This window comes from Coptis chinensis, chromosome 8, assembly GCF_015680905.1.
Source record: "Coptis chinensis isolate HL-2020 chromosome 8, ASM1568090v1, whole genome shotgun sequence".
NCBI lineage: Eukaryota > Viridiplantae > Streptophyta > Magnoliopsida > Ranunculales > Ranunculaceae > Coptis > Coptis chinensis.
This window is the reverse complement of record NC_141463.1, coordinates 55,804,441-55,815,176: the sequence shown is the minus strand read 5'-3', so window position 1 is coordinate 55,815,176 and position 10,736 is coordinate 55,804,441. Positions and strand designations below refer to the sequence as shown.

Genomic DNA, 10,736 nt, shown 5'->3' with positions numbered 1-10,736 from the left:
GCCCTTTTTGGATCGATATAGCTAGAAATTCGACCTAAGTATATTTTCCGCTAGTAAGCCTAATCGAGCCTTTCATTAGCCCTTTCATAAACCACAAATCCTTTACCCTGTTACAAAACATAACAAAATAAAAAAAAAATTCAACCTACCCAATTTAGATAAGTCTGAGAATAGAATAAGGAAGAAAGAAGAAGAGAAAAACCTGTGTAAACAAAAGTTAGTTAATTGCTTCAAAAAAAAAAATAAAGAAAAGAAGTTTCCATCCAAAGAAAATAAAAATAAAAATAGAAATAAAATAAAAACTCCAAAAAAATAGAATAAAAGGAGTCAAAAGCCAAAGAAAAAAAAAAAAAAAATATGGCTAAGGATGGAAACAAAGTGTAGAAGCAAAAGTAAATAACAAGGTTTTCTCTAGTTACATAATATGAAGACTCTATTATCTCAGACTTGTCCCTTTTGAATATCCATTTCCTTCCTTCTTAAACCATCTCCTAATCCCCGCAACACCTAATAAAGACCTCTAGCTTAATTAGGAATAGGTTAGTGGGATAGTAAGTGGCAGATGTGTTTGATCAACTTCAGCTTCCTTGTGTGTCATTGAGATTGTAAGGTAAAGTATGCCCACTGCACACTGGAGTAGCAAAACTTGAGTGGAAAAATCAGAGTGATTTTTGTCTTGACTTTTATGTGAGAACCTACTTAAAGACGCTATTCCGAGTTTTAGAAACGAACCTGCTAGACATTTCATAGTATTACTCATTGTATATATGTTTATTGTAGATGATTGATTATTATGCATATATTAGCTTAGGTTTTTGACTTGGTTATTCTTGTTCATAGCTAGTGAGATGTATAGATAATTTGGAGCATGAATAAGGAAACAATAGTTTTATTTCTTAGTCGTTGTAGTATAGATGAAGTTTGTGAGTACCTTCACTAGAAAACTCTCACGAGACTATAACTCGTCTACTAGGGAATTCCTAGTGGTTTAAGGCTTTGTTGCATATGGTCAATGCAATCGCACTCAGCGAAACGAGAGTAGATAGAACTCCATTTTTGGTCACTTATTCTAATTTCTCATCTTTGCTTGAGGACAAGCAAAATGCTGTTTGGGGTGGTTTGATAAGAGCCCAAAACTGTAGTTTTAACCCCTTAATAATCATACTTTTAGACCAATTATGTGAGTAATAATTAAGAGTTAACACTGATTACGTGTTTTTTTGCATTTCAGGCTTCAAAGTCCATTATGTGCAGAAATGTTCCACTTTAGCGAGATAAAGGAGAAAAGGTCGGTTACTAAGGAGTTCCGTGATTAAAGGCCAAGATTCAAGAAGATAAAGCCTTTCTAAAGCCCGGTCAAAAGCTGAAAAGTCGACCCGGGCAGAAATAGCACACAAGTCAGCAGAATTTCCGAAGGCCGTATCTTTGGACTCAGACCTCAGAATGGGGCCTACCTTATGTCAAAACGACCAGCTCGGAAAGAACTTTCTAATGGTCCAAGCCGTGACCCAATCAGAGGAGCATAATTGGACGAAAAGTCTATTGAAGCCAACTACAGCTGAAGAGGCCTTTTTGGACTAAAAGAATTGGATTTTGGGCCTGATTCTCTGGCCTAAAACATGGCTCCAAGCCCATGCACGATTTTTGGATCTGAATGTATAAAAACAAAAACTTAGCTCTTTGTTAATGGTAGATAGTTAGACCTAGATTAGAAATTAGATTAGTAGCCTCCATTAATTAGTTTTAGATCTCAGTTTTAGAATTTCATTCCCTATTTTAGATTAAAACTTTAAATCATTGTTCTTTATTGATTAGATAAATAAAATAGTTATTCTTGTCAATTTCAATTTTTGTCATTTACAATTTATTAGATCTAATTTCAATTCTTGTTATCATTCAATTCTTAGTTATTAATTAGATTTCGATTATTGTTTAGTTAAATTTCATAAAGTTAGAATCTTTGTAATATGTTGTATTCAATTTCAATGGGAAATGATGGTTTGATGAATCAAGGCTAAAACCTCCATTAGAGGGGTTGATGAAGCCTTGATGAAAACTTAGTTGTATAGTGTAGAAGCGTTGTAGAGTCTATTCCATTCTAGAAGGTCGTGTTTAAGCCATGAGAATGGGTGGGCGACCTCACATGCTAGTTATAATTGGTAGAAATGCCATGTTAATTAGGGATTAGAACGAGCAATTCTTACAAAGAAGAACGTAAGAATTGGACAAATGACGTCTATTCTAGGTGATTAAGTTGGATTCGAGGTGGATTCAATTCCCCTCTAATTCTTTATCTAGATTCAAGAACATTAGTATTTCCATATATTTCGTAGTGACATTCAACATATTGCTTTTCATATTGCATCGTAGTATAATTCCCCCTCGTAAAACTCTCATTAGACTTAAGACCGATTAATTAGACTAGGAAACATTCCATGCTAGTGATAAGTGCTCAAAAGTAATGATTTATAACCCCAATTATGTGTATATTAGTCTCCATTTTATATTTAAATATTCTAATATGATGCAATTTGAGTTTTTGCAGGTCAAAGAACCTAAATATGAAATATGGAGGGAAAAGAAGTCAAACAAGTCAAAAAAGGAGTCTTTGGGAATTACTGACTAAAGGCCTAGGGCAAAATGTCATATTTGTCTCCATAAGTGCCAAGCCTAATGGGACTCTAAAAGAGGATAATAATTGAGTTAGAAGAGTCTTCAATCTGATCTCAAAGCCTTAATTTCGACTTCATAGGAAGATGAGATCAACATGGAAAAGAAGTCGAGTTTCACAAGAATTAGGAAACCGAAAAATGTCGAGAAAGCTGCAGCTTTAGGAAATAACTACTGAGGGACAAAGTGGGCCACGTCAACTTTGGTCCAACCGAATTTAACTTTTCCAGATTTCTTCTAGAAATATTACAGAGAGTTTGACACCAAATAAACATAGGATTCAGATCTCTATCCGGGGAAAGAGCATGTAAGCCAATATATAAGGCACAAAAACCTCGGTTTACATCATCTAGGAAATTTAGTGTTTTGCATCTTAGATCTAGAATTAAGAGAGAAAGTTCAGACCTTTTCATCATTAATAGTTATAAAGATTATTCCTTTTCATATTGTGTTCATAGCATAGTATGAGGGGGCTAATCTCCCTTCTCTTGGGAGGGAGATGAAGCCTTTTTAAGATGTTTTAGTTTAGTTCTTCTTCTATCATGTTTTAGTTTAAATCCCTCATTGAGTTTCTTCTTATTAGTCCATTGGTCTAACAGCCCTGTGGAGGTTAGGAGGTCTTAGGGTAATTCAAGATTGTGTAGAGCCAAATACCACAAACCCTAGATTCTTTTCTTCTAGTTTTTAGTGTTCTAGTGTGATGATTGGATTCTTTATGGCACCTCAATTAGTTGTATGGTTAATGCCACATGTGGATTTTCCATGGCACCTAGAGTTGTATATTGAATGCCACTTAAAGCACAATTTGGTTAGATAGAAGATATCATTGGAGATTGAAGAAGTATTTGATGGAAAGATAGAAAGCACGTTGAAAGCCACATATTATCATCATGGTTATGAGCATAAGGTTTGTAGGTATGGTGAGTTTCTATTGGTAATTTATATTAAGCATGATAGGTAGATCTATTAGACTAATTCTATGATTTTGGTGGATTCATCTCTCCCAAGATATTCTCTCTCTTGATTCATATTCATATATTTAATTTAGTTTAGTTTATGCATAGTTTAAATCTTAAATCAAATCAATTATATATTAATTATTACTTAGCCACATAATTTACTTGCATCCATTAGAGTAATTTAGATTAGGAATTTCTATTACTATCAACTAATTACTTAGAGTAGGATTGATACCTTGCTAGCCACTATACTAATCAATATATATAATAGGCTAAGTAAGATTTGCAAAAGATACGTAACACAAACAACGACATAAATAATTACGTGATGCGTGCCTTTTCAATGGCGCCGCTGCCCGATCTAAATTGATTAGGTGATAGAATATTTAATTTAGATTACTTTAATTTAGGAATTCATATAGTATAAATTGCATATTTAGCATAATTCAATTAGATTTCATAGTAAAAGTATTTCCATAAAGTTTAGTGTTTGTTTAACGTAAAAGAACAATTCAGAAAACATATTTATAAATTTCAAAAATTCTGAAATTTTACAGAGTTGATCTGTACAGTATCGGTAATTTATTGAAATTTTTCAAATTTTTAGTGCTTGTCTTACCTGGGTAACTAACATCGTCTTTGCAGTAACCCGTTTACCCACTAAGGGCCACACCATTCCCCATCCGGCTTAATGTACGTGTAGCAGTCCTTAGCTCCTTCTCCGGTTCCAATTCGCACGAACAGAAAAACCCATCCCTCAATTCCCAGCGACCAAATCGAACCAATCAAATATCCCAACCGAACCGAGCTGCACCATCTAATCATCCATGGGTTTAAACCCTTATTTCTAATTCCGTTTATCTTTTAGAGAAAACATTATCCAATTACTAAGAGGCGGAGCAGGTCGATATTTGGGTTTGCAATCCAATCGAATTTCACTTAACTCGACCGAATTAGATACTTCTAATTCAACTCAAACTCTCGAGGGAATCCATTATATATAGAAGAGAGAAAACGTAACAGAGGGGGCTCGAACACATAAGACGAGAACACCGGATCTTTGGAGAGCACCAGGCACGAAGTGGAGAAGACGACACCATTCTTTGGACTACGGTTTTGCAATGATTAATTCTTCTTTTGATTTCGTTTTCCATTCATTATTTATACAGCTAAACTAAAGTCTAGGGACGGATGAAGCCTTATGCTAATGTTTGTGTTTCTTTGGGATTAATTTCGATGATTTCCAGTTGGTTTAATATTGTTATATTCTTCTAAGTTCGTGATTTGATAGCAAGAATTTATCTTTCATATAGTATGTCATGCATGCAATATAGTTCGATATTCGTCGCTATTGATTAAGTCTGTTTTAACTGTTTGTACCGAGTTTAGATATTACTCGTGCCGTAAAAAGACGAGTAATCTTTTAAATTTGATCATTAGTGCTGAACTTTTAGAAGATGCTTTTATGAAAAAAAATAGTATTGTCACGATAAAATCCCGAGAAACACTGAATTTTCATTCGGATGTTTCTCGTATTAATTTGAAACATTGAAACCTAATCTTAAAATATTTTCTAAAAGGTTTAGTGGTGGAATCTAAAGTCCTAGTATTTCTCTCCAATCGTTCGTTTAATTTCAATTGTTTAATTTATTATTCTAGTAAACGTAGTTAAAATAATTAGCTTTAGTTAATAGTAATTCCAAATTTCTATAAAACAACATTGTCGAATTAGGTTAGGTAATATTTTAGTACTCGTTTGTCCGAAGTAGCAATCCCTGTGGGATCGACCCGTTCGCCGCAACTATTTTCAACGATAGCTGTGCGCTTGCGGTTTAATTAGGATTAGATTAGTCTATTAATTTAGACTGACTAATTGTCTATCAAGTTTTTGGCGCCGCTGCCGGGGATTGTAGTGGCACAATTGAGTTTTAAAGTCTTATTTATCGTAATTCGTAGTTTAAGTTTAGTTGTAGTTATATTAATTCAGTAGTTTATTATTTAATTTTAGTTATTTTGCAGATAGTTAAGCAAAGATTTTTTTCTTACAAAGTTGATAGTCATTGATTTTGTTGTGGACTTTGTGAAGTTGCTTGTCGCCGTCACCCGGCCGCATAAGTAGCCTCGGCGCTTCACGGAGGTACGTCTCTTTCCTTTGTGGGCTTAGACTTTGTTTGTTTTCCGTGTTTTGCTTGTTTTCATTGTTTCTTGCATCTAGGAAGGTTAAATCACCTTGACCAGCCTTAGGCATCTTGCATTAGGACAGGTTTAGCCCGCTCACTAGGAAAGCCCTTTTGACACGTGGATCGAGTGACGGTGCTTTTGCACAAGAACTGGGAATCGTGTTATTTGGGTTTAGGAGCAAATATATTAAACATTATTGAAAATTCAATCTGGTTTGAAATAAAATTGTTTGATATTATTTGTGTGTGTGCATCGTTTGCATTAATTATAGTCTTAGGTATTAAGTTAGTTTTCTTTTTGTTAGGGTGTCGTCCTATAGAGTCTTAAAATAAAAATAATAATAATAATAATTAAAAAAATAAATAAAAATGGAAGGAGGCAATAATAACGAAGTTGTTGCCCAAGTACCTAGATCCATTAAGGAGTTTATCTATCCCACTAGGACAACTCGACCATCTTGCATCGTTCCTCCACCGACCAATGCTAATCATTTCGAGTTAAAGCCCAATCTACTTGGGCTACTTCCTAAGTTTAGGGGAATGGATGAGGAAGATCCGTATCTTCACGTAAGGGAATTTGAGGATATCTGTGGGACTGTTAAGCTTCAACAGTTTAGTGACGATGCTATAAAATTGAAGTTATTCCCATTTTCCTTGAAGGAGAAAGCGAAGAGTTGGTTTCACACTCTTCCATCTAATTCTATCGCGACCTGGGAAAAATTATGCATTGTATTCTTAAAGAATTTTTTCCCTAATCATAAGGCAACTGCTTTTAGAAAAGTAATTTCATCTTTCTGCCAAAATGAGGGTGAGTCGTTATGGAAGTGTATGGAGAGATTCAAAGACATACTCTTGCAGTGTCCTAACCATGGCCTAGAGAAGGGTAGACTTATACAGATTCTCTATGAGGGTCTTGATTTTAGCTCTAAGGCTATGATTGAGACCATGAGTACTGGAGATTTCTGTGATAAGACTGTGGATGATGCATGGTCGTTTTTAGAAGACGTTGCTGAAAAGGTTCAGCAGTGGGAAACTAGTCGTGAACCTAAGAAGGTGGCTAGTAGTACTACAAAGAATGCTATGTTTCACGTTGATAAGGATTTTGACGCGAATGCTAAAATAGCTGCCTTAGTTAGAAGAGTTGAGGCTCTTGAGCTAGAAAAGGAGACAAAATCTCAAGCTCAAGTTAATAATGTTGAGACCCCAGGTTGTCTTCAGGCGATAGTCTTGATCATGTTATTGATAATTGCCCTGGCGTGACTGCACAAGTCAATGCCTTTAACACATACCAGAACCCAAGCAATAACTCCTTTTCTAATAATAGTTATAACCAAGGGTGGCGTAATAACCCTAACTTGTCTTGGTCTAAAGGTATACACCAGGGAGGCCCCGTGGGTAACTCAAACCCAATACCACAGTATGCACCTCAACCACCTAAACTTTCACCTATAGAAGAAGCCATTGCTCAATTATCACAAAACGCCATGAAATTTCAGGCAACAACCCAACAGTTTATGCAAGCCAGTCAACTTGCTACTCAAGATAATGCTCAAGCCATTAGGAAGATTGAAGTCACCATAGGTCAAATTGCTAATACTTTGAATGAAAGGGACAAGGGTAAATTTCCTAGTCAACCAGTAGCTAATCCAAATGGTCAACATGAGGTAGGCTCTAACTTGAGCCAAGGGCACCACCATGAGCAAGTAAAGTCGATTACTACGCTTAGGAGTGGTAAACATGTTGATAATAAGGTTGAGATGCCTAGGGTAGAGGTTAGGTCTGATTTAGGAGAACGTGAAAGTGAGGAGAGTGATATTAGTGGTCCGCATGCTAGTGAAGCTTCTAGGCAACCTTCTATTCCTGTAGAGTCTAGTCCTGTGCCACATTATATACCAAAAGCTCCTTTTCCTCAAAGATTGGTTCAAGTAACGAAAGGAATACAATCTAATGAAATTTTGGATGTTTTTAAAAAGGTTCATATAAATATTCCATTTCTTGAGGCTATTAAGCAAGTTCCTGCCTATGCCAAGTTCTTAAAGGATTTGTGTACTGTGAAACGTAAGATGCATGTGCAGAAGAGAGCATTCCTCACAGAGCAAGTAAGCTCAATCATTCAATACAAAACTCCACCTAAGTTTAAAGATCCAGGTTGTCCCACCATTTCATGCGTTATAGGAAGTCATAGGATAGAGCAAGCTTTAGTTGATTTGGGAGCGAGTGTGAATTTACTCCCTTATTCTGTGTATATGCAATTAGGATTGGGAGAGCTTAAGTCCACTCCAATAACATTACAACTTGCTGATAGATCTGTTAAAATCCCTCGTGGTGTTATTGAAGATGTTTTGATTCAAGTAGATAAATTTTATTTTCCAGTGGACTTTGTGGTTCTTGATACTCAACCTGTCCAAAATTCTAAAGGAAATATTCCTGTGATTCTTGGTAGACCATTTCTGGCTACAGCTAATGCCATTATAAATTGTAGAAATGGTGTCATGAAAGTTTCTTTTGGTAATATGACAGTCGAGCTTAATGTTTTTGATGTGAGCAAACAACTTGGAGAGTTAGAGAATATATATGAGGTTAATATATGGAGACCGCTAGCAAACAATTAAGCACTAATAATGACGCTAGTTCGATTTTGGATGATGATTTTTGGTTGTCTGATAGTGATGATGATGATGTACTAAAAGCGGTAGTGCATACTCTATCTGATGAACTCTTTCTTGATAGTACTCTTGAAGTTAACTCTTCATGTCCTAATTCCATCGTCCCTCTCTCTAGTACTTCCACTCCATGTTTTGACCCTAGCTGTGTTGTTGTAGTGAATGACTTCCATGAGAAAGTTACTAAGGACTATTTTGAGTTGTTAGAGAAAAATAAACAATTACTTGAGGAAAATGAGAAGTTGTCTGACCGGATGCTATCTCTTGAGAGTGAAAACATTGTTTTGAGTTCCAAAGCTAATGAGTTTATGCATATTGCTAATAAATTGAAAGCGGAGAATGAAACTCTTAGTGATATGAATAAATCTTTGGAACATGAGTTTGACATGATCAAGGAAAGGCAAAAATGTATTGAAACTGATTTTGATCTTTTAAAGAAGAATTTCGACTCGAATATGACATTTCCAAACCTGTGTAATGATGTTGAAATTTTGGATACAATCCCAAGTGTTGGGGAGTGTTCCAGTGATCACGATAGTCTTATTATTTGTTCTAAGTCAGCTCCATCTTCTTTAGAGCGTGTCTCAAACCATTGCACCTTCCACTACTCATCATATTGAGCGCCCTAGGCCTCTTGTTGTTTGTTATTATTGTGGTGGTGAAGGGCATATTAAGTATCACTGTCAGGTTAGAAAACGAGCATTTCAGTTTTGGTATAAATCTAATACTAGTGTAAACCAGGGTAACTCTGTGAACCAAGTTCCACAATCAGGTATTTCACCTCATGACCATCCTAGTAAGTTTGTCACATCTAATTCGCTTCCTAACTCTTCTTTGGAATCTGCCTATAGTCTACCTATGACTCATACTAAGAAAAGAAATGTAAGATTTAAACAAACAGACCCTAGACACTTTCCAACTAATGTAACGCACTGCTTTGGGTGAAAAGATGACTTGAAAGTATTGTCGATTTTGCGAAGATCTCATGGCATTTTCACTATTTGTTAAGTGCATTGTCCCATGTTAGCCTATAGTGCACTACATTGGCATATCTTATTAGGTGATACATGGTATGTTTAAGTGTTGTTTTGCACAAGTTTGGGGGTGACAGAGTTAAATTGAACTTCACATGATCTTTTGCTTGAGATTGGAATAGTTGATTATTATTAGGTCATAATCTGAGTAATATCTGATGAGTATGTTTGTACTTTAGTAGTTAGGTTTTGTTTTTCATTGTTTTTAGGCTTTGTTTTTCTTTTGTAAGAGTCGCTTCGCATTGTTCCCAAATATTTCATTCCAGCCCCTAGTCTCCATTTGGGTTAACCAATGAGAAATATATTATTGTGATTTTCAGGTTATGACAGGTTTTATATTTATGAAATGTCGAAAATACAAAGGAGACTCTGTCGAAATTTTTTCAATTTTGGGGCGTTTATTTTGTGTCTAGTTGGTAGACAAAATGTTAATCTAAGAATTAGGTGTGCGAAGCATTAAATGCGCTAGAGACGTTAATCAGCGTTTATGGGAGGCAACCCATGTTTTTATTTTTGTTGAGTCTTTTGTGCACGTGTATCATGCATTCCACTCTAGCACCTTTTCTCTGCCTTTTTGGAGACGTGTAACTCTATGGGATGAGACACGTGACACATTTTAGTCATTGTAGTAACTGGGTCCTCTTTTATATTATCATTGTTATATCTTTTGTGAGGTACTAATTTCTCAGTGTGCTTAAAGATATTATTTTTTCGTTTTTGGAAGCTCTTGGTAACCTCTTTCCTTATATACTTTTACTTGTCTATGTTGTTATCTTTTAAATTCCGTATCTATGTTAACATTGAGGACAATGTCTATAAGAAGTTTGGGGGTGGGAACAAAATATGTCCAACATGGTATGATTAATGGTGATTTTCTATGATGAGAAAAAAAAAAAAAAAAAAAAAAAAATTGATTTCTAAAGCCACTGATTTTCAAGGAATCCATGAAGTTAAGAGTCACTTTTGAAGTCATTGTTGCTTTTAGACTATTTTCTACCTCTAGAAATAGATTTTATTGATGAAAGTCTAAGCCAAAGTGGAATATGCACTATTAGCCACCTGATACATGTCAAATTGAAGAGTAATTTAATCTCCTAGTGAACTAGAAGAGGAATATAGAGACTTAACCCGTGAGATTTGAGCCTTTGAATTTCTTGGAGAGTTTTTACGTAAATTCAGAGTCCAAGTTGACTCAATCATTATTCTGTGCTTAAATTCGTTGTATGGTCT

General features: G+C 35.3%; 1 protein-coding gene across 1 annotated transcript; it reads left to right on the top strand.

The window, feature by feature from the left end:
* Window positions 1-7,293: 7,293 nt before the first annotated feature.
* LOC147482025 (uncharacterized) lies at window positions 7,294-8,690 on the top strand. The gene has a single exon (XM_086578283.1). The coding sequence runs from the start codon at window positions 7,294-7,296 to the stop codon at window positions 8,419-8,421; it is 1,128 nt and encodes a 375-aa protein (XP_086434409.1). The 3' UTR covers window positions 8,422-8,690.
* The last annotated feature ends 2,046 nt before the right edge of the window (window positions 8,691-10,736 follow it).

Bases quoted from the DNA above. Each gene is read 5' to 3' on its own strand.
- LOC147482025 (XM_086578283.1), top strand. From the start codon at position 7,294: ATGAAATTTCAGGCAACAACCCAACAGTTTATGCAAGCCAGTCAACTT.